We start from the raw sequence: 24,420 nt of genomic DNA, 5'->3' as shown, positions 1-24,420 counted from the left end.
GTGTTTGTGTGTGCGAGTGTGTGTGTGCGAGTGTGTGTGTGTGCGAGTGTGTGTGCGCGAGTGTGTGTGCGCGAGTGAGTGTGTGTGTGTGCGAGTGTGTGTGTGTGTGCGAGTGTGTGTGCGCGAGCGAGTGTGTGTGCGAGTGTGTGTGCGCGAGCGAGTGTGTGTGTGCGAGTGTGTGTGTGTGCGCGCGAGCGAGTGTGTGTGTGCGTGCGAGTGTGTGTGTGTGCGAGTGTGTGTGCGCGAGCGAGTGTGTGTGTGCGCGAGTGTGTGTGTGCTACGGTAATGTTGCAGTTAACACACCGCGCCGTTACCGCTCACAACTAATTTACAGTGGCAAATATTTGAATCGGTCCTGGGCCTCCCCGAGACCGACTCAGCCTTAAATAAGCACCTGGTGCGGTGTGTAGACAGCGGCACTGGGGATGCAAAGGCGGCCGGGAGTGGTGATGCCCACCCACCCCTTTGTGCGCCGTGCTGGCCTTCATAGGTGTTCGCTAGCAGAAACTTGCCCCAACATTCGGTTAACGCTATACGGGGGAAATATTTAGTCTTTGGGGTGCGGTATTGACGTGGTTAGCGCACCGCCGCTACGAACCCGGAATTCCATTCCCGCTCACGGCCAACATCGGCGACGATTACACGAGCCTGTCCTGGGCCTCCTCTGCGTGGACTTGGCAGTAGTTCACTCATGCCCCCCCCCCCCTTTTTTGTCCTCTCATTCCTGGCAGCAGCAGGAAAACCAGGAAGCCATGCCGGCGTGCCAGCGACCTCCGGCCAGCGCCTAAGTGCGGTGGCGGTGGCGGCTGCGTCGCGGCCGGAGCGGCCTTCCTGGTCCGGCACAAGTCCTGCCGCGACGTCCTCCTGAGGGGCCTCGGCTCCGCGGCCAGCGGGGCCATGTCGGCGGTGCAGGCCGCGAAGGCCGACGCGGTCGTCTGCAAGGCGGCCTCCATCGACGAGCTGCTCCACACCTGCATCGGCGCGTTCGGTGAGCGGCGGCGTCGTCGTGCGTGATGATGTTTTTGGGGGGGGGGGGGGTTTGGGTTTCGGACGCGCGTTGGTGACCCGGACAAATCCGCGTCGTTGAGACTCTGCGGATCTCATTCTGACTCGCTGGATTGTCCTGGAGGTGCCTGGGGTGGCAATTTCAGGCGAAAGGTCGCCGATCGAAGTGCGGCTGGGTTTGGTTGAGGTGGCCGTTCTTCCACCGGCGGAGAGCCGATACAATCACACTCGGCGCGTTCTGCACTTGCGCACGTGACACATTGAGCATTTTGTTAGGCCGTGTCGAGTGGTGGAGGGGTCTTAGCGACACACTTGGCCAGATCATTACGTGGCCAAACCCAAGTATCGATTGTGAATCGCAATGGTTACAATTTTGTGAGCTCTAGGTCGAACTGGACGAGCGTGGCAGTGCTGCCCCAATGCTTTTGTATCATTGTTTTCGTCTTCATCATCATCAAAATCATCATCAAAATCATCATCGCCATCATCATCGTTTTACCTCTTCTCGTGGCACTTTGATCAACATCAACCCGTCCAGCTCTGCTGGGTTTCATATCCATCGTGCGGTGTGGTTTAGTCATGGCGGTGGTGATGGTGGAGAGTGCCCCAGTAACATTTTGGTGGGTGGAGTGGTGGTGCAGTGGTTCGTGCACCGCTCTACGAACCCACCCACCTTCACAGCCCCAGGTTCACGCCAAAGGGAAACCCAGCAGCGTCGTAGCCATCGAGTATGCAGTTGGTGCAGCTGCACCGATGCCCGTGGGCCAGAGGGGACCCACGCTATAAAGAGTGGGGGGGGGGGGGGGCGTGGGATAGTGCCCCCCCCCCTCCTCCAGGGCCCGTGCCAGCGTCGCAGCGGCGGCGGCGGCCGCGGAGAGCGAGCGGCTCTGGAGGCGCGCTGGGCGGCGTTGCGGCCATGTGACGCGGCATGTGATGGGAGTGCAGCTGATCCCTCGCGGTCACTCCCCGCGTGTACAGCAGAAGCCCCCCCCCCCCATTATCCGCCCCCACACCCCCTCCTCTGTCCCTCCTCATGCCCGGAGGCTTTAACTGTTTCCCCATGTGGGCTGTCCGCAGAGAGGGTGCAGCACCCAGTGACTCGATGGGAGATGGCAGCACCCTGGGAGGCCTGCAGAAGTAACCACCCAGAGGGAGAGAGAGAGAGAGTGGGCAGCAGTAGCAGCCACTGGCTCACACGTACCGGGCTGCACTTGGTGGCACACAAACACACGCAGAGGGCAGCAGCTGTCGACTCGGAGAGGGGGCGGCACCAACATGGAGGGCAGCAGCCGCAGCAGCAGCCACAAGCGAACTTGGCTTCTGCTCGCGCCCCGTTGCGCCTCTTTGTTTGATGCGTTCGTTGCCCATAGCGACGGAGTCGGGTGCATGGGAGGGGGGGGGGGTAGTCACGTTTTGCTGTAATTTCGTTAAATATCCCCCCGGCCTCGAGTGCGCGAGAGACGACGTTTCGCGTGGGCTCTGTGCCAACTTTCGAGTAATTTTGTTCCACGGTGCCCTCACATCCACGATGCCCTCACTTCCACGGTTTGTTTCAACGCTCTCGATGAGGTCGTTCGGCTCGGAGCGAGCGAACGATCGAGGGGCCGAGTTCCGAATTGGCGCCGACCCTCTCCGCCCGCGTCACCTCCGCGTGCGCCGGTTTACGAGGCGCTCTTCAGCGTCTCGTTCGGAACTCTGCAGGAGGACGGTGCCTTTTTTTTCCTATCGGCTAAATCTCTCGAGCACGAAATTACAATGCCCGTTTCGTTTTAACGAAACGAACGGCCACGACGGTTGTTCGCTTTTGTCCTTCAAACGTGCGAACGGTCACGGATCCCATCGATCCCGGCTTCGAGTTTCCCACAGAGCGCCCTCAATTAGGCCGACGTCTCCTTTCTCGTTCGACCATTTTTGAAAATGTATTTTTTACCCAGGCGTTGTTGCCACCGTTCAACGCCGTGAGTTTGATCGTGTTATCTCGTATCTGCCACGCCTTTTTACGCCAGCCGCTCGGGGTCTTGGGTCTTTGGTGCCTGTTGCTCAGCCTCGATGCAAGTGCAATGTGGGTCTTCTCCGGGACACGTCGCTGCAAGGGGCGATGGCCGGTGGCCGAGATTATCGGCAACAGTGGCGGCTCGCCCAAGGACCGTCTACCGTGGAGACGGAGCAACAGAATCGGCTCGCGCGCAAGCGCTCGGTGGATTGTTACGATTTCCGGTGGCCCAGGTCGCTCTTGCCAATGACTCCTCTCTGCCGGTCTCCCGAGTTCTCGCCTCGTTCGACAAAATCAACGTGGACCTTGAAACGTCGCGGGGGTTGCCGACAGCTTGGGGAAGCCCTTCATCCAGCAGTGTATTGATCTTGGCCGCGACGATGATGACGATAAGGACGACTTTGCGTTGAGCTGATTTTTTTTAAAGCTTTTAAAACAAAACTCTGGGCGTGGGGAGGGCCCTGGCGCGGGGCCACCACACGTGTGCCGCTCGTCGCACCATCAGATCGCGGCCACTACCACCACTGCCGCCACCACCACCGGCCGGCGTCTATTTGTGGCGCTCGGCGGTGGCCTTGGTTCCGCAGGAAGCGGCCGCAGCTGTGCAGCGACGCACCGCGTGCGTGCGTGCGCGTGCGTGCGTGTCATCTCAGTCGCCTGACCCGTAACACCTGGGCCTGTTCGTTGACCTCTTGCCACTTCACGTGATATCCTCAATGCATGTCACTTCACCCTTTGTGCAGGTGCCGCGGTGACATCACCGTCGCTTGCTGGTGAATGGCCGCTGCTATTGTTGTTGTGTGTGTGTGTGGGTGCGTTTTTGAGTGTGCGGGGAGCGGTAGTGTGGTGCTCAGCGCACCGTGCTTCGAACCCGGCGGGCCGAGTTTGATTCCCGGTCATGGCCAACATATTCCAACTGGCCCTGGGCCTCAACCCAAGGTTGACTCAGCCTTAAATAAGTATCTGGTACATCGTGTAAACATCAGCACTGGGCAAAAAAGGTGGCCAGGTGTGGTGCTGGTCACTCATCCCCTCATGTGCTATGCCGGCCTTATTAGGTGCTCGCTAACAGCATTCATCCCAACAGCCTGTTAAGGTCGTGGTTTGTACACACTGCGCAACGAACCCAGCCACAATTAGTGGCGAATATCTGAACCGGTTCTGGGCCTCCCCTATGTCGACTCAGCCTTAAACTATTACCTGGTACTGTTTGAAAACATCAGCGGTGTGAATGCAATGGTGGCCGGGAGAGGTCACGGCCCGGTGTGGCTGTGCCGGCCTTGGTAGGCGCTCACTAACAGCACGTGCCCCAGCAGTATGTGTGGGCTATATGAGGAATCCGGGCGAGTGTGTGTGTGTGTGCGTGTCGATGTGCGTCCCCCCGACGCAGCTTTGTGCCCAGACCCCGCCGCCGCGCCCCGCGGCACGCGGAGGGCTTCTGAGCGGCGCCGGGCCGCAGATTCCCGCTGCGTCTCGGGGGGGGGGGGGGGGGGGGGGGGAGTCCTCTCCTCCACGCTCTCCGCTTTCATCCGTCCCCCAGGAAGCCGCCGTGTAAATTAACGGGCCGAGACGCTGCCGTCGGTGGCGTCTTCTGGCCCTCCTCGTCAGCGAGGTGTCCTCCTCGTCGCTGGCGCCGTTCACTCACCTCGCCGGGGGGGGGGGGGGGGGGCTATGCTGCACGTGCCCTGTAACCCGGCACTGTGTGGAGGCCGCGAGGGTTGTTCACTTCGTGGTCCTGCCCCCCCCCCCCCCGCACCTCCGATTAACACGGTTGGCTACGAACGAAGTTCAACGTGCATCACCACACAATTGTGGAACTCCCCTCACCTGCCCGTGGGCGTCGATGTGGCAATCTCCTCGGTTTGTCAGGGTGCGATGGCAGGAGAGCAAATGGGTTCATTTCCATCTGTGTGGTGACATTGAGTGTCATCCCCCCCTTTCCTTGCATGAGAGGGTTTTCCTTTTCTCCGGGCACTCCGGTTTCGTCCCACTTGAGCAGGACACTCACCAGTGGAGTTGGCCAAAGATTCCAATGCAGGGCCACAGAGCTTCGGCAATTGTTGGTGCCGGTTCTGGCTGGTTTTCCATACATCTGAATCATTTTCTCTCTCTCTCTCTCGCTCTCTCTGAGAGTTGCGAATGTACTTGGGGAGTGGTGTTCGTAATCGGTGTCTATCCACCTGACATGACTTAGAACACAAACACGACATGAAAGGGCGCAAAGAAGCGTGGAGAGGTTCAGGCTGGTATTCCCACCGAGCGGCAGAAAGAGGAATGCATGGATGAGAGAACGCGTGGATGAGAGAACGCGTGGACGAGAGAACGCGTGGATGAGAGAACGCGTGCAAGAAGTTAGAGACATCTTGGGCTTGGGCAGGACGTGTCACCGCTGGAAGTGACGATGGCTGGTGGTCGAGACTAAAGGAGGAGTGGCAGCTCAAGGAGGAAACGGGAATCTCCGTGGATTGATGCAATGCAGGACCCGTGACAGATGGCAACAGCTTAGGGACGCCTTCGTCTAGCAGTGGATAGAACATGGCTGCTGATCACGAGGTGTCCTGGGGTGAGTGCTGGCTTTCCACGAGTCACAGAGATGTGTGTTCGGAAGCTACTGGAGCTTTGCGCTTTTACATCCAGAAAGAAAACGAATTTCTCCAGAACTGCTTTTTGTGTTTTAGTTTGTTGTGCTTCCCCCCGCACCTCCAATTAGCGCGTTTGGCCACGTACGGTGTGAAATAAGTTCAACACACACACACATGACATACGTGTGTGGGTGCCACCTTTAACAATGCAAAGCTTCAAAGTGGTCAGGTGGGTTAGTGGCCGCAGCTACCCGCAATGCACGTGGTTGTGAGTCCCAGATCTTGAGAAGTAAACGCTGTCGGCCTTGACTGTCCTGTCGCGCCCAGGAACATTGCCGCTCTCTGTAAGACAGGGCGGCCTGTTTTCGAAAGTAGCCCAGCGACATCCGCTTCCGCGGGCCGTTGCCCAACTTTAAAGTGTCGCGCTGCTGCTGCTGCTGCCGCCGCGAGAGGTCCGGGCGGAAGTCTCGCCGATCGCACGATCGGGTCTAAAATTAGTAAAAAGGACAAACACTATTTAGAAAGCGACACCGCCTGGCTTAATAGGTGGGGGGGGGGGACCATAAAATAAATCCCAGCCATCAACAACGGCACAAAAACAACAAAACGCAAGACGGAAAAACACTAGAACGCAAGAACGTCACCCACTGGGCGTTCTTATCGCGCGATTCAGCGCAACGCTGCCCGATTATTCCGTCGCACGAATCTATTCCGAGACGCGCGTGCCCACCCGCGCAGGGCCCAAGCACAGGGCGGCCGTGCCGGCACCCGGCAATGAAGCGGTCGGGTGACGAGCGCGGCCACGCGGAGTGCGGTTTCATCGCCCATTGTGATGAGTCCCACCGAACTCTGCATGGTGGGGGCGGTGGGGGGCGGTGGGGGGCAGGGCGGGGGGGGGGGCATCGGTTGCACCGAGGGTTGGTGGCTCGTGGGAATCGCGTCTCTCCGCCGCGCGCGCCGTGCGTCATTAGCCGCGGCCCTTCATGGACGCCGCTCTCTTCCACACACAGGGAGACAGAGAAAGAGGGAGGAGAGAGAGAGAGAGGAACAAACCATTGATTTACACCGCGAGGAGCTCTGGCGTTGGCGTCCAGCGTCGCTAATTAACGACCTCGTGAAGGTCACGCTTCAAGATGGTCGGGGGTTTATTAATAGACGGATTGTTTTCGTCACTGGAGTGGTGTTTTTTTTTAGGCCGTTGTTTTTTTTGTAGCCAAGTTTATCCCGAGCGTGCCACTGGCGGCGTCGTTTGCCGTGCGGGCGGAGTATCCGTTTGGATCGCTCGCAGGGCAGTGCCATCCACTTCGTGTGAGAGAGCGGTCCGTGGAAGCGGACGTAGCAGAGCTACCTCTGAGAATTCCCGTCCAGTGAGCCCTGGTCCACACACAGTAGTGGACACTACTTCCCCACCCATCATGCCACATGAAAGTAATGTTCTTGATGCAACAATCAAACGTTAATTATAATTCTCAGAGCTGAGATGTAGCCATATATACCAATGTGAATGCGATGGGTTTTTTTGCGTGTGAGACGCCCATCAACCTGCGACACTTGACAACACGGTTTAATCATAACTAAGTGTATGCGAACTATGTGGGTCTCTAGGCGGGTGTGCGGGTCTCTAAGTAACTCTTTGTGTTTCTGTACGTCGCAGGCTGAATCCTCAGTGGTGCCAGCTCAGCGCTGAGACTTCTGCGCTACCCAGCCATCTCCAATAGAAGAGGAATCCTTAACAACAATACTTTATTGTTACATTTGTCCGGGAGAGGCACACTCAGTCGAATGCCTCTTTATCAGGAGGGTCCTGCTGTTGCTACATTGGGTTTTTACTTAAGGATTTTTTTTTCAGCCAATTTATGACGAGCCGTGTTTATTACACGGCAAGCGGGAGGAGGATACAGGAGCGCCTTGCGCGAGGGGGCAACGCTCTATCCCCGTACAGATGGACACAGCTGGCGATTAGTCCACTTGCTGTACCGCCTTCTCCTGGCGAGCCAGGAGTACATCTCCTCCACGACGCCCACGCTTTAGAACATCTGCGCGGTGATCCACCAACCCTCGCTGCCTCGACCGTGCTGGATTTACGGGTCTTCAAAACAACAACAAAAAGCGATCGTTCGAAATGCAGGTCGCCAATCAGATTGCGTAACTGGAGACCCCGTGGCCCTTGACTCGATCCCTGACGGGAACAGGCGGTGCTCGCTTGGCACCGTCGTTGTGCCGCCCGGCTCGGCCCAGGTGGTGCTGCCCCACCCCCCCAACTTCCCCCCCCCCCACCTCGTGATGAGAGAGAGAGCGCCGCTACGCTCGGCCGCCCGCTTGCGCCACCCGCCCGCACTGTACGCGAGTTTTGACAGCAGCTCTGACAGAGGAACTCTGCCTCTTCCTTCCTCTTCCCTTCCCCCATAACCCTTCTCTCCTCTCCACCCCCCCCTCGTGCCCCCCCTCCCCATTCCCTTTACCCCCCCCCGCCCCCCCCCAGACGAAGCGGGCGAGCCCACAGGAGACAGCCCCGTGCCACGGATGCTGCTGCTCATGCATCGCTGGTTCATCTCGTCGGCCGACCTGGCATGCAAGCTGCTCGAGCAATATCCTCCTCTATGCGTGCCCCCCCCTCCCCCCCATCCTTATCGCCCCCCCCCACCGTCCCTCGCTCTCACCCGGCACCACCGGGGCGTACGGTGCCGCCACGCAACGGACCGGCATCGCTCGAAAATGTTGGCTTTGTTGGGGGGGCGGGGGGTCAACGATATTGTTAAATGTTGCTCTCAGAGCGTGCGGTGTTTCACGAGCGCCTCTACGATTTAGCATGCTTGGCTACGTACGGTGCCAAAGAAGTTCAACACACAACACGCCACATACACACGTTACGGCACGCGAGGTGGTTTTGGCTCGCGCTGTGACAGCGGACGGTGGTGGCGGTGGTGGTCGCGGCACGGTGTCACACGGAGATCTTTTGAGCGCGAGGTCTGCCAGGTCGCTGGCTACGTCAATCCCTTTGCCGGAACAAAAACGACACGAAAAATAATCGCCCGCCCCCCCGTCGTCGTAGCGGCCTAGGATGGCGCCCAACCTCACGATCTCACGGAGGCTAAGCAAAGGTTGTGCCCAGATAGTCCGCGTATGGCCGGCCACCTCCATGAGACGTCGCGGTGGCTCCACTTGGGATCATCTGTGGGCATGGCAGTCTCGTGTGCCGCCGTACTTCTATGCGCCCGTGTCGGTTCTCCCGGCATTGCGAAGCTTGGCCGCCCCCCACCCCCACCCCCCGCCGGCGTGGTGGGGAGGCGAGGCCCCCATCTAGCAGTGGAGTGAACATGACCACGCCGCTGGGCATTCGCCCGTGCAGTGGCCGGCACGTGGGGCCCGCAGATGTTCACGGCTTTGACGTAATTAGCAAATGAGGATGCGGTCAAACTCAGCAGCATCCTCTTTATTGCAGAAACAAAATATTATTTTGGTTTCTTTTTCCCCCCATTCTGTGAATATAAAAGAGAAAAACAAGACTCACCCAAGCAGCCCCCCCCCCACCTCGCCCCCCGCCCCGGTCCCTCCCACAAAGAGCCAAGCTCACTGTGACATACAAGCAAGCTATCTGCCACCAGTGCCCGCCACAGATAATTGGCGTGCTTATCTCTCGGGGAGGAAACATATTGGGTGGCCCGGAGGAAAACACAAAGCGTCTGGGTCCGGAGCGATGGGGAGCGTGAGCGCGGGTGATTGGACGTTTAACGAGCGCGCCGACGCCGCCGTTGTTGTGGCTGAACCTCCTCCTGCTGCTGCTGCTGTGGCTTTTGTGCGATGTGAATAATTCGTCGCTGCCCCCCCCCCATTCCCACCCGGCTCACCCCCCCCCATCCCCGCCCCCCCCCCCCAATCTTTGTGCCTTCGAAGTCTCGTCTCGTTTGCGTAACCCGCCAAAGTTTTTATTTTTTAAAAATAACTTATTGCCATATTGTCTGCCAGTTGTACGTGACGTGACCGACGTGACCGAGGTGGTGATAATGAAACTAGCACGACTTTAAGAAGGACAACTTGGGGGAATTGAATTGTGACGCTGAGTCTCGATTCACGTGGGCCGATGATTCGTTTTAGAGTTCCCGAAAAACTCATTTCTTTAGAACTGCTTTTGTGATTTTAGTTTGTTGTCCTTTCCCCCGCACCTTCGATTAGTGGGTGTATGAGTGGCTATGTACGGTGCGAAAGAAGTTCAACATACATACTGCCCTGCTTTTTTGTAAAATAATTGAACATTTTCTCTAAATTATATTTCAAATTGTGCCATCATACATGGACAAAGACACTTCCATTTGGAACTCGGCAACTATAGCGCGGTGCATCGCCCCGTGTCGGAGAACGTCCCTCAGAAAACAACGTCACAGAACTTCTTCCGAGCTCGCTTCAGTTGACCTCTCCGCCCACGCTCGACGCATTTCGTGTGGCCCTGTAACCGGCGTAGGGTCTCAGAAGTGGGAAATTTGGCCAAATTAAGTGCTAAACCAAATTTAAGTGCGATGGGCGATTTATTTTTCGCCAAGTCATCGGAGACCATCACCCCACCGCACTCGAGCACCTGGTCGATTCCACATCTGTTGCCGTGGATTTGAATCCAGGATTGTCGGCGAATCCGGCCCTCTCGACTCGTGAGCCTAAAAAAAAAACGTTAAACCAGGCCCTGCGCCGGGCTCCTCCACCCCGCACCATTTGCCGAGTCACTCGTCGTAGTTATGAATTCGTCACCCCCTCTCGTCCCAGCTCGTGAAATGCAGCCCAGCGTGCAACGTGGAATGTGCCACGCTGAGTGGCGGTCCCGCGCTCTCTTCGCGCACACCAACAATTTAACTCTCCCCCTCGAGCTGACGGTGGCTTTTTCTCCTGCGTTCGCCGCATAAGGAAGTGTGAAAGTTTTGTTATGAGCCCAGTCCCATCACGGATGCGCCACCGCGCTCGCCACACTCCGCTGGCTCTTTGGGATGGCAGCGCCGTTTCAAGCCTGTTGCAAAACTGTCTCAGACTCGGCATTTTAAACGTTTGTCCAGAATTTCAGACCACGGCTCTCCTCATAACTCGTGTTCGAGGAGGGTTTTATATTTTATATTTGCAAAAAAAATGTTAAGTCTTTTCCGACAATGCGGATGGGGAGCGCGTTTTCCGCGGTGGGTTTTTCTCCGCGACCTTCGATGGCCCTTGACTCGGAGGGCCCCACGTATAAGGAGGCGACGGGGCTCGAGGGAAGCCGGACGCGCCTGCGCATCTGCCGCTTCGTGAGGTGAGCGGCACGGCCGAGGGCATTGGCCGCCTGAGCGCCGCTGGCGTTCGGCGAGCGCGGCGTTCGCTTCGTTGGCGAGACCGGCGACGTTCGTTGTCGAATTTTATTTCGGTCGGCGGTGATTGTGAGGGGACAAAAAGTAACGGAGTGTGACGATGACGGCCACCGCTGCTACCGAAAGCATAACCGACCGTGACGAGATGGATTAACGAAGGACTGAGATGATTTAGTAACGCTATCGGGGATTGCAGTGCACTGGGGAAGGCCAAACATGGAAAGACACACGCCACAGTGGTAGCGCGGTTGTGGCCATGCAACCCAAACTGTGGACGTGGTTGCACTGTACTTCTGTGCTCCCTGCCCGCCTTCACCAACCCGCGGCGATCAGCGTGGTGAAGTATGGTCAAACGACCCCCACTTGACGGCGACAGCGCGTTTAGGCCCTCATCCAGCAGTGGATTGACTCAAGGGGGCGGTGGATGACACGAGACCGACCCCTGATGGCCAGACCTGGGGCTAGGGTGGGAGCTGACTCCCACATGAGAAAGACAGGGCCCTCTTTTCACGAGACTGAATAAATGAATGAATGAACACATGAGTGAATGAACGATTGAATGATGGGGCGGCAGGTTCTGGATCGAGGAGTTCCCGGCCGTGTTTAATCTGGACGCTGGGCTGGCGCGACTCATGGAGGAGTTCAAGGAGCTGGCCTGCACGCTGGGCCAGGAGGACCACTGCAGCCTCGTCGACATCTCCGCCATGTAGGGCTCGCCGCACCGCTCGCCGCACCACTTTGCACACCACTCACCACACCACTCACCACATCGCTCGCCGCACCGCTCACCACACTGCTAACCCGACCACTTTGCACACCACTCACCACACCACTCACAGCACCGCTCACCCCACCGTTCACCGCACCGCTGCTCAACAAAGATTTCCAGAATGGACTCTGATGGCACGACGCCGATCCCACTATCGGGATGACATGGGGGGGGGGGGGGGGGGGAAGATTAAATAAATTAGGAGAAAGAAGAACAGAAATCAGACATGCACCTGAGAATTACAAGTGTGTTTTTCTTATTGGTTCTTTCGGTAAAGTCACGTAGAATGGAAATAATAAAATAATAAAAATAAAACATAATAAAATAATTCTCACGACGTTTCGGCCACAACGCAAGTAGCCGTCCTCAGGTGAAGAACAGGTCTGTCAGAAAGACAGCGGTCTGACAGACCTGTTCTTCACCTGAGGACGGCTGCTTGCGTTGTGGCCGAAACGTCGTGAGAATTATTTTATTATGTTTTATTATTATTATTTTATTATTTCCATTCTACGTGACTTTACCGAAAGAACCAAGAAGATGAATCCCTGCAGTCACGAAAGCTTTAAATAGAAATTTAAGTGTGTTTTTATATTTATATTTTTAAAATCAGCACTCCTATATCAGACGACTGAACTTGCGCTCAGCCCATCACCCCTCCCTCCGCGTGCAATAAAACGCTTTGTCGTGAGAGTCAACAGCGGTTGCTCTATGGAAATTATCGGCCCCGGCCATAGGAATGTGGAATTTCTACCACCGGCTCTGCGTCGCCGTAAACAGGAGATGAGCACCGACGCCTCGACGCTCATTTGAACCGCCGCAGATCGCTCTGACTTCGAGTGGAACTCGTGCGCGCGTCCCACCGCACCGCGCCGACCCTTGACCCTTCCCCACCCCCCGCTCTCCCACCACGTGCCTGCTGGCGCAGCCCGTCGTATGAGTGGATGCGCCGCGTGACGCAGCGCAGCAAGCTCTGCAAGAGCAAGCGGAAGGTGTCGCTGCTCTTCGACCACCTGGAGCCGGCGGAACTGGCGGAGCACCTCACCTACCTGGAGTTCAAGGCCTTCCGCCGCATCTCCGTGAGTCCTGCTCACGGCTGATGCCCCCCTCCCCTCTCACCCCACTGGGAGTCCACTCCGCCGGTTCCCCGCACGGTCGTGGCGGTGGCTACGCGCCGTGCAGCCGAGGCTTGGTGGGTCATCACACAAATGAGAAGCTGCACCTTCCCGTGGGAGGGTGTCCAGGATGAGCCGTACCCTGAGTGTGTGAGTGGGTAGGTGAGCGAGAGGGTTAGTGTATGAGTCGCTAGATGAGTGTATTAGTGGGTGAGTCTATGAGTGGGTAGGTGAGTGAGTGGCTGAGTGTATGAGTGGGTAGGTGAGTGAGTAAGTTAGCTGTTGTGACCTGCAGTGGAGTTGACATGAGAGAGTCTCAACAAGGCTTTGTTGTCACCCGATTAAAAATGTTCTGGCCTCGTGCTCAAGCCATGGTCCCGGGCCCAGGGCAGGGCCACCTGAGAAATAGTTGTGGCCAATCGCGGATCAAGGCCACTCGCCGTGGGCGGTGCTACTGACTGATTGGGTGTGGCCACGTAAAAGTGGGAAGCGGCTTGCCGGATTTGCCGCGCGTCCTGGTTGAGCCCTCAAAGAAATGTGGTCGCTCCATTCGAACCTCCCCCCACCCCCGTGGAATACGGCGCTGACTGAACCCGTAGCTCGCGGCGCGGCCTAAATAAACCTCCGCCGAACAGTCACTCACCCACTCATACACTCAGCCACTCACTCACCTCCCCACTCATACACTCACCCACTCACTCACCCTCTCGCTCACCTACCCACTCATACACTCACCCACTCACTCACCCTCTCACTCACCTACCCAATCATACACTCAGCCACTCACTCACCTACCCACTCATACACTCACTCACCCACTCATACACTCCGCCATTCACTCACCTACCCACTCATGCACTCACTCACCCACTCATACACTCACTCACCCACTCATACACTCACTCACCCACTCATACACTTACTCACCCACTCATACACTCAGCCACTCACTCACCTCCCCACTCATACACTCACTCACCCACCCACTCACTCACCTACCCACTCATACACTCACTCACTCACTCATACACTCACTCACCCACTCATACACTCAGCCACTCACTCACCTCCCCACTCATACACTCACTCACCCACTCATACACTCACTCACCCACCCACCCACCCACTCACTCACCTACCCACTCATACACTCACCTACCCACTCATACACTCACTCACCCACTCATACACTCACTCACCCACTCATACACTCACCCACCCACCCACTCACTCACCTACCCACTCATATACTCACCTACCCACTCATACACTCACCTACCCACGCATACACTCACCTACCCACTCACCCACTCACTCACCCTCTCGCTTCTTTGTCCAGTTCACGGACTACCAGAGCTACGTGCTCAAGGGCTGCCTGGTGGACAATGCCACGCTGGAGCGCTCCATCAGCCTCTTCAACGGCGTGTCCCAGTGGGTGCAGCTCATGGTGCTGAGCAAGCCCACGGCGCAGCAGCGCGCCCAGGTCATCGGCAAGTTCATCCACGTGGCGCAGGTGAGCCGCGCCGGCCTCGCGCGCATCACCCGGCCGTGACCCTGCCGCACCCCCTCGGCCACAACCCCTGCCGCACCCTGCCACAAGCCGGCCACAACACGGTCACACCCAGCCGCACGGAATCTCTCACATCTCCGGATGAAACTGCCGCCGTGGCGTAACAGGCCGGGCCGCGTGTGCCGCGTGTGCCGCGTGCGGTTCGTGTGTGTGTGCGTGTGTGTGTGTGTGTGCGTGTGCGCGTGTGTGTGTGTGCGTGTGTGTGTGCGCGTGTGTGTGTGCGCGTGTGCGTGTGTGTGTGCGCGTGTGTGTGTGCGTGTGTGCGTGTGTGCCACGTGCGGTGTGTGCCACGTGCGGTGTGTGCGGTGCGTGTGTGCGACTGTCGGGGGTGAGGAAGCGGCAGAAAATGTTAACGTTGAAGCCGCCAACCGCTAATTCGCTTACAAAATCAATGCTCTCTCTTCCTCTCTCTCTTCCTCTCTCCCTCTCTCTCACCCACTCGGTCCCCTCTTTCCCCTTTCTATCTCCCTCACTGTTTCCCTCTCACTATCAATATTGTTTTCTATTCTCCCTCCTCTTCCTCTCTGTCTTAGTATTTCATTCTCTCCCTCTCCCCCTCTCCTCTCCCTATTTCTTCCTCCCCCTCTTTGTCGCACTCTCCTTTGCTCTCACCTCTTCTGATCTCTCCCTCTCCCCCTCTTTGTCGCACTCTCCTCCGATTACTCTCTCTCTCCCTTACCCTACCTGTCTTCCCAGCACTCTTGCTCACTTTTCCAATCTCATTCTCTCCTTCTCTTCCAATCACTCCCTCTCTTCTCCCCCTTTTTCTCCCTCAATTCCCCTCTCCCTATCTCACCCGCTCGCTCTCCCCCCCCCCCCCCCAAAAAAAAAATAAAACATCCCTCAGAAACTGCGGCACCTGCAGAATTTCAACACGCTCATGGCGGTGGTGGGGGGTCTCAGCCACAGCGCCATCTCACGCCTCAAGGACACCAACACCCTCCAGACGCCCGAGGTCAACAAGGTGCGTGCGGCGTAGCTCGCACACCACCCCCCCTCCCCCCCACGCGCCCCCCCCCCGCCCCCCCGGCGGTCGAACGTAAATCTCCGGGTTCGCCGGCGGCTTCTCCCGTGCGGGGGGGACGGGTGGACATCGCATGGGGGGCGGCCGTGGGACCGGCAACCGTTTCCGAAACCCTCGCCGATGAGCGAGTGAGTGAGCGAGTGAGCGAGTGAGTGAGTGAGCGAGTGAGTGAGCGAGTGAGTGAGTGAGTGAGCGAGTGAGTGAGTGAGCGAGCGAGCGAGCGAGTGAGTGAGCGAGTAAGTGAGCGAGTGAACGAGTGAAGGAGTGAGTGAGCGAGCGAGCGAGTGAGTGAGCAAGCGAGTGAGTGAGCGACGTGAGCGAGTGAGTGAGTGAGCGAGTGAGTGAGCGAGTGAGTGAGTGAGTGAGCGAGTGAGTGAGTGAGCGAGCGAGTGAGTGAGCGAGTAAGTGAGCGAGCGAGCGAGTGAGTGAGCGAGTAAGTGAGCGAGTGAACGAGTGAAGGAGTGAGTGAGTGAGCGAGCGAGCGAGCGAGTGAGTGAGCAAGCGAGTGAGTGAGCGAGTGAGCGAGCGAGTGAGTTAGCGAGTGAGCGAGCGAGCGCTGTTCTGAGAAGTTTGCCGGCACTGGCGTTGCCATCGAGCGCCGCCGCCGCTTGCGCCGGGGCCGCGTGCGTGACCCATTTCCCCCGGGGGGAATTAATGCTCCGCTCGACAAGATTTTTTTAACGAATTTTATTTAAAAAAAATATTAATAAACGCACGCAATCCCAAGGTGCAATGTCAGGAGGGATGGTTAACGAAGGGATTTTCGTCAGCCTGCTGGGAGCCAATTAATTTTTTTCTATTTTATTTTTTTCTATTTTTAATGAGCGAGCGGATAAGTGGCAGTGGGCCCTGGCTCAGGGGAGCAGCGCGGTAGCGACCTGTGCATCACCGCGGTCGCTCGCTTGACCGGTGGCCGAGTCTCGGACGCACGTGTCCTTACACGTCCCGCGGTAATGGGTTGGGTCCCTCACGGCGATCGCACCGCTCCGCTTGTCCGGCTCGACCGCCCGGACGTAAAGCTACCGTTGTTTCTCGACAACATCAGCCGCGCGGAGAAGAAGATGACAAAATTACCATTCACATTCATCCTCGTCAAATTATTTGGGGTGACCTATTGAGGGGAAGTAGTTAGGGTTTTAGATGTTATGGCTTAATTGTGGATTATGTCAGTTGTTTGACAGGGAAACACCAGCCCAGTGTAGTCGATGATGCCAGTTTGCCAGAGTGGTATTTCACGAGCAATTCCTCAGTTGACAAGTGAGGTGGAAAATGTATTAATGTCTGAATTACAGCCCCTCTCATTGGTTGACACACTCAACCCAATGAAAAAAACCACTTCACCATTACTCTAACGATTACCCACACCTTCAAATTGTCTGAAACGTGCAACCTAAATTGTGGAATATCGCTGGCTTACTGACAGTTATCACAATTGCCCTCTCGCTTGCTGCCCTCTCGGCTGCCCACTCACCCACTCACCGACCCACTCACCCACGGACCCACCCACACACCCACCCACTCACTCACCGACCCACCCGCCGACCCACCCACCCACAAACCCACCCGTCCCTCGACTGGCCTGGCCGCTCGCGCAGGTTTGGTACGAGATGACCGAGCTGCTGGCCTCGACGGGGAACTACTGCAACTACCGGCGAGCGATGTCGGAGAGCAAGGGCTTCAAGATCCCCATCCTGGGCGTGCACCTCAAGGACCTGATCGCGCTGCACGCGGCGCTGCCCGACTGGCTGGGCAAGGGGCGCCTCAACCTCTTCAAGCTGCAGCAGCTGCACGCCACCTTCAGCGAGCTAGTGGCCCTGCAGAGTGCCCCGCCGCCCATCGAGGCCAACATGGACCTGGTGCACCTGCTCACGGTGAGACGAGCCGCTCCCAACCGCCACTACCGCCGATACCGCCGCTCCCAACCGCCGCCACCGCTACCACCGCCACTGCCACCACTACCACCGCTACCACCGCCACCGCCGCTTATACCACCGCTACCACCGCCACTGTCGCTGCTACCGCCGCTGCTACCGCTACCACCACCACTACCGCCGCTTCCGCCGCTCCCAACCGCCGCCACCGCTACCGCCACTCACCACTGCCACTACCGCCACCTCCACTCCCAACCGCTGCCACCGCTACCGCCGCTACCATTGCTGCCCACCGCTCCCCACCGCCGCCACCACTACCACCACTCGCCACCAACGCGCTTTCGTGCATTTAAATAAATACGCAGATGGTGCCCCCCCACTCTGCTGGAACAGACTCCCACTGCGCGTAAAACAATCATCTTTACTACAACCTGCTTCCGCTCCTCCCTTAAAAATCTATAAACTAAACTCAAAACTATTGTTATTTTACCAGGTAAGGTCCACTGAGCTGTATAGCTCTTTTTCAGTAGCGATCTGGTCAAACAATGATAGCCCAACGAAGTGGAGTATCACGTGGAAATTTCTAGCAGCCACATGGGGAAAAAACCGGAGGATACAGAGAAAAATCCACACGACCATGGGGAGCACTTGCAATCTACAAATATACAGGCGTCAGGATCGGAATCGAACCCATGACTTCCTGTATACCAGTTAGCCCATCCTGCTGCTGCTACTTTCTGCCCCCCAGCTACAACCAGGCCTACCCCAACTCCTATCACTACCCCGATCACTACCCCTAAACCGCATCCGCACAAACCATGGCAGATGCACACACCTGATGCACAAATCAAAATAAAAAAAAACTCCCCAGTGTGCCACTGTGGTCACCCAGAACAGACCGCACAAAATGTACCGACGCAGTGCCCCGATCCACAAATACGAAGGAGACGTCACAACGATATACACACCGCTGCTCCTGCCGAGGTTATCTGGCTTGACCACCTGAATGTGAAATTGTCGTTGGTGCTCTGCATCTACATCGGCTGTACGAAAGACCACTACCCCGAATCACCACTCCATCGCCTACCACTACCCCTATCACCACCCCTACCATTACGCCTATCACCACCTCTTCCCCTATCACTACCCCTACTGCGACTGCCTACCCACATCCTCCAGCTACGACCAATTCTTCTTTAACATCTTCCGCCTGTTCTCATAACTGTCACCACGACTACACCACCACTTTTAATAACAACCTCACAATTGATTCAACCACTATCACCTTACGTGCAATTTTGATCGGGCTTCGTGCCTGTTCATTCACGTACAAAAGTATGACAACAAATATTTCCACCTTACCCGCAAGGCATTCTGGGAGTGTTTAATCTCAGCAGCGTTGGTTCAAAACAAGCAAAACTCCCGACTGGTTTCAACACGCGGTGTCTCATCAACAGTCCGGCTTGCTTGGACCGACGCTGTTGAAGTGCCAGATGTTAGAGGCAAGAAGCCCCTTCTCTGCCAAATACGAGTCCTGGCTCAACGCAAACTTACGTGATGTACAACAAGAAAAATAATCTTTCGCATTTTTTGGAGAACATAAATACTAAAACGAATAACGAATGCGTGTCCTTCGTTACGTATGCTCTCTGCCACGGCGCTGATGATTGTCTTGCGTCTCTTGATTATGATCAGGCCACGTTTGAATGTTTTTCTTGCGGGCCACCTTTTTAATGCAACTGCGTAAACAAAATAACAATCTCGTCACTCATTCGATAATGTCAGCACATTATTCATGTTTATTGGTCATATAAGGAAACCGGTACCAATAAAGTTATGGCCATGTGGAAGCCGTGGCACAGCGGTCAGTGCACCGATTCCCGGCCAAGGCTAACATCAGTGGTGAGTGATATCCGAATCAGTCCTGGGCCCACAATTCACCGATCTGCACTGACCAATGTGGGGAAGTATGGTAAAAAAAAACTCAAAACCGGCACGGTGTGCGGAAGCCTTCACCCAGCAGTCGATTGATAATGCTGCGCTGCACATGCAGTGTTGTTGATACAACACGGTGGCGAGATATTACCGACCTCACCTGGTATACAGGAGGTCGTGGGTTTGATCTCGACACTGACGCCTGTATATTTGGAGTTTGCATGTTCTCCCCGTGGTCGTGTGGATTTTTCTCCGGGTCTTCCGGTTTTTCTCTCCACATTAGAAGAGTATTTGCCTGCTGTAAATGTCCACGTGATAAGCCACTTCGTTGAACGATCATTTGTGGCCAGGCCGCTTCTGAAAAAGAGCTACATAGCTCAGAGAGCCTTACCTGGTAAAATATTAAAAAAGAGTTTATTGTTTTTTTTATTCTTAGAGCCTGCTGTCCATGATGGCCGGACAGGCAACGCTGGGGATCCGGGCCCTTCAGAGGCTTCCTGGAGGCCCGGGGCAGAATGATTGGATGGGACCATTGTGGGACCCTAATTCGTGTGAGGCTCAGGACAAAGTGCCCCTTTCAGCCCCCCTTGCCCCTGTGGATGGACTTGCCCACGATAGTGTGGGGGGAGGGGGGGTGCCAGGCGGGTGCCAGGTTTCCCCTGGCTACTGGCAACACGGGCGAACTTTAGCTTTATATTTCTTGTTTTGCTCGCGCGAGTGTCGGCATTATTTGACACGTTTATTGCGCCCGGGAGTGACGGATTGTGGTGCGTGTTTTTTTTGTCGGGGGGCGCGCGTGTTTCCCCTTAGCTGTCCCTGGACCTGTACCACACGGAGGACGAGATCTACGAGCTCTCCTTGATGAGGGAACCGCGGAATCCAAAATCAACAGTAAGAACAATCGACGCCGACGCGATGGCGTCAAACGCGTGGCAAAAATAAAACCTCGCGGGGTCACGGCGCCGCGTGCGTGCAACGAAAGTTTTTTTAATTTTTCGTTCTCTCTTTTTTTTTCTCCCGCGCACGCTTCGCAATGCTGCCGCTGCTACTTTGCTCGCTTTCTTGCAGCAGAACTATAAAATGTCTCAACTCAAAAGAGCGCAGGACCATGTCTAAACAAGTTAGGCAGACAGCGTCGTTGAAGCCACGCGCCGAAATGAAAACCACTCGCAGTCGTTTAAAACGAGCGGACGACCAGGTCGCATGAAATTCGCCACGTCCCGTCAGCGCTCGGAAGCTAAGCGGCCAATTGAGCCTGGAAAGCACTTTGATGGGCGACTGCCATGCACAGCAGGTTGCTGTGGGGCTACGTGGGGGGTAGCAGAGGGCAGGGCAGCAAACAAATATATACATTGCTGTACTGCACTTCTACGCTTCCAACCCGCGCTGACCAACGTGGTGAAGTATGGTGAAACAACTCCCACTATCTGCACGGTGTGGGGAGGCCCTCGTTCAGCAGTTGAAAGTCAAAAAATGTAAGTCGTTAGACGCATCTGAAAATGCGAAACTGGAAGCGTAAAATACGGTCATCCAACACGCAGCGAAACTGGGACCTGGGGATGTCACATGGTTTGCTCTCATTCCCATAATGCCGTGCGCTCTGCAGTGCAGTCTGGGTGGGATCACATGCGGCGGGGGGGGGGGGGTGCTCCGGCCAACACAACCCAATTTACCGGCTTAATAATTCACATGGCACTGCCGATGCGGTAGAGCCTCGACCGAGCCGAACATGGCGAGAGAGCGAAAGGTCAGAGGGCACGGTTGTCCCACGCCCTCTGGAATTTGCCAAATGTCCTACGCGTGATAAATAATATTATTATTATTATGCGCCGCTGATGGGATGCGACAATCTGCAGGCGATGGGATTCTTCACTGATCGGCACAAGCCCCGGATAGTCAGGAGTCGTCGCGGACTGTCGTGGTAACGCTGGTCCCCCCCCCCTCCGCCCCTTCCCACCCCCCACGTGCCACCGTGTGGTCGTGCAGCCGCTGACGCCCTCGAAGCCGGTGGTGATGGCCGAGTGGGCCTCCGGCGTGTCGCCCAAGCCCGACGCGGCCACCATCAACAAGCACGTGCAGCGCGTCGTGGAGGTGCGCGCCGCCTCGCCACGGCCCTGCCCGGCGGGGGGTGGGGGGGTCCCTACGGCCACCAGAGGGTTCCTCTGCACCTTTTGTTGCAGGAGAGGAGTGGCCCCAGTGGTCATAGCCGGCCCAAGATCGCCCCACAGCCGCATGGGCTGGTGGCCACGGCCGCTGTGCTGGGTTGGGCCGTGCGGTTGTTTAGCGAGCAGCCCTCGGGCGGCCTTCCACGAGGGCACCGCACACACGGTCCGAGTCACCGCGAGGGTGGTGCAAACTCTCATGTCCAGCGCCATTCACGGCGTCCCAGAATGTCCCGTCCAAAAGAATTGCCCACGAATGTCTCAATTGGAATTCGCTTACCAATCTTTTCGCCCCCCCCGCCCGCTGCAAAAACTTGGCAGGACCCTCCTGAAAAATACTCGCTAGACCCCGTGCGAGGCTTTCCAGGGTAAATGAGCGTAACAGTAACAACAATACAAATAATACTATGAATAATGGTTCATATATTCCATCCTACCATAATTACTGGCACATCGTGCAAATGTGACCGGTCGCTGTTTTTTAATCGGCGTTAGAATTTATGCCAGATGTTTTTTTTGTTATTAACGGGACAACCCTTATCCAACACGCGGCCCTGGGCCCCGTTTGAGTCCGTCCCCCCCAGGCTCCCCTTTGAGTCCCGAATGTGAAGCGTCGCTCGCCACGCGTGTCGCCTCCCCCCTCCCCCCCCCCGGCAGTCCGTCTTCAAGAACTACGACCACGACCGTGATGGCTACATCTCGCAGCAGGACTTCGAGCAGGTCGCGGCCAACTTCCCCTTCCTCGACTCGTTCTGCGTGCTCGACAAAGACCAGTGAGTGGACGGCTACGGACTTTGTCATTGCAATTAGAGCCCGAATAAGCGATGCTTATACTAGGGTCCGCACTGTCGTTGTTTTATTCTTAACAAAGCCACCGGAGGTGTGGTATTGAATCGCCGTTGGAGTTTTGGGTGATGGGTGTGTTACCGTTGGATAGAGACGTGTGCACGACTAGCTGTTGTGGGTGCGCTGTGTTCAACAACCCGTGCTGAAACAGCTGAGCCGAAGGTCTGATCTTCACACACATTGCTCGCAAACTTCTCCACAGACGAGTATGTGGCGTTTCCCACTGATTTCATTCGATCCCAAATGGCGTTTCTAGATCAACAATCATCTTTGTGATGTCTTGTTCTTATGCTAATTCTTTCGGTGCTGCTGTGGCTGCGGTAGCAGCGTTGCATGAGCAAAAATAACTAAACTAAACTTTGTTTAACACGCAGGCTTTCGCGACCAAAATTATCCATAATGTTGGGAGGGGGAGTTAGAGTTAGATCGCGTAAATATAAATGCGTCGTTAAACCGACCATCACCCAACACAGCCAATTAGTAAGCTTTGTCACCTAAACAGCACGTGACGTTTTGAGACGTTTTGCTTGTGATCACAACAACCAGCTTCATCAGGCGATTTGCCAGAATTGTGAAGAAGTCTTGCTGTTTTGGTCTTAAACCTTTATTTTGGATAAACTCAACTATTTTTAAATCCTTTATATTGAGTTCACTTGCTTGCTTGCTTGCTTTCTTGCTTGCGCGCTTACGACCGTGCAAATCTTTCGGTCGTTTTTTAACCCACTTCCCGTGATCCAATCGAGCTGACATTTTGCACACAGACTCGTTGTGCGTGACAATTTATTTTCGTGAAACATTTTTTCCATAACTTTACACTTTTTAGGAAAATGTTTTTTATATTTAATTACCAATTGCTTAATGGTGGCAGGCAATCATCTGACCCATAGGTGGCAGCCATCTCAAGCCAGAGGACGAGAGGACTCTAGCCGCCACGCATATAAATGATTTATAGTGAAAAACTTTGTTTTTACGGGTTAATTTTTTATTTTACCAGGTGAAGCCCATTGAGCTATATAGCTCTTTTTCAGAAGCGACTTGGCCACACAAATGATAGTTCAACGAAGTGGCTTATCACGTGGAAATGTATAGCAGCCAAATACTCTAAACGCACGTTGATTCTCAATGTAGAGTGGAAAACCGGAGGCCGCGGGGAGAGAGACACGCAAACTCCAAATATACAGCAGGCGTCAGGGCCGGGATAGAACCCACGACCTCCTGTATACAAGGCGAAGTAGTTAACATCTCTCCACCGTTCGTCAATAACACTGTGGCCTTAGAAGGAATACCATGTAACAGAAGACGTTTCTGGCAATGACCCTTCTTCACAGCAAGCCAATGAGGGTGATGTATTTATTCATTCGTTAAGTCAGAGCACATCAGCGTTATTGACGAACGTGTTGCTATATTGATCGTGCTTGCGCACTACTGCCAACGCAGCAGCAGCAGCATCGCCGGATCATCTCTAGAACCCTGGGAATGTGTGCGTCACGCTCATGTGCTCTTGATTGACAGCGCCGTGTACGCCACGTGCAATCGCCTGCACTGCTCGTGGTGGCGTGGTGGGCACGGTATGTCAATCCACTGCTGGATGTTATGAGGCAGTGGCCCTCCTTCGTGGCACACTTGTGCATCTGAAGAGGCTTGTGTATTCAGGAAAGCCTTTCTGAGTCTGAAGACCTTTTTTTACAGGCGGGTCCTGCCAAGTTTTGACAGCAGGTGGCAATGCTGCTGCTGCTGCTGTGTGATCCCAAGTTGAGTTATTTGCATGTTATTTTTCAGCATTGGGATGTTTGGTCAATGCCGGTGACATTGTGTAATTATAATTTATTGATATGGGAGGCAACCGGAGAAGTCAGAAGAAACCGACGCAGGATAGGAGAGAAACATACACACACCCTAGTCGGGCATCGAACCCAGGTCCACCTTGCTGCCGAGCCGCGAGTGTTTTACAGCTGCACTGGCACTACCCTGTCGCGCCCAATTCACAATGCTTCGGTGTATATTTGGTTTTGGAATCGTTGTCTACGACGCAGAGCATCCTGACAAATGGCGCAGGAAGCTAAGCTGAGAATTTTTGCGTTGGGGAAAATTTCGGAGCGGGTTCATCATTTTGGCGAGAGAATTGAACATTTTTTTAACCAGATATGAAAATTTATATTTAAATTTTGTAATTTTAAATGTGTATAAAAAATATGTAATGTGACTAATATTTGATCAACTATTTTCC

General features: G+C 55.5%; 1 protein-coding gene across 4 annotated transcripts in view; it reads left to right on the top strand.

The window, feature by feature from the left end:
* LOC144944058 (ras guanyl-releasing protein 3-like) overlaps nt 1-24,420 on the top strand; it is a 95,758-nt gene that overhangs the window by 57,322 nt on the left and 14,016 nt on the right. For 2 of the 4 annotated variants that reach the window (XM_078872105.1, XM_078872103.1), the window contains exons 2-12: nt 735-988; nt 8,063-8,168; nt 10,787-10,849; nt 11,479-11,610; nt 12,599-12,749; nt 14,125-14,298; nt 15,203-15,319; nt 16,975-17,250; nt 19,996-20,076; nt 21,172-21,276; nt 22,005-22,120. In XM_078872105.1, coding sequence (XP_078728231.1) covers nt 735-988; nt 8,063-8,168; nt 10,787-10,849; nt 11,479-11,610; nt 12,599-12,749; nt 14,125-14,298; nt 15,203-15,319; nt 16,975-17,250; nt 19,996-20,076; nt 21,172-21,276; nt 22,005-22,120 — 1,575 coding nt within the window. Of the gene's footprint in view, nt 1-731; nt 989-8,062; nt 8,169-10,786; nt 10,850-11,478; nt 11,611-12,598; nt 12,750-14,124; nt 14,299-15,202; nt 15,320-16,974; nt 17,251-19,995; nt 20,077-21,171; nt 21,277-22,004; nt 22,121-24,420 lie in introns of all 4 variants that reach the window. The other 2 variants (XM_078872104.1, XM_078872102.1) reach the window with 1 other exon arrangement.

This window comes from Lampetra fluviatilis, chromosome 33 (genome assembly GCF_964198595.1).
Source record: "Lampetra fluviatilis chromosome 33, kcLamFluv1.1, whole genome shotgun sequence".
Lineage (NCBI taxonomy): Eukaryota > Metazoa > Chordata > Hyperoartia > Petromyzontiformes > Petromyzontidae > Lampetra > Lampetra fluviatilis.
The sequence above is the reverse complement of the archived record's forward strand: the minus strand, read 5'-3'. Positions and strand labels throughout refer to the sequence as shown.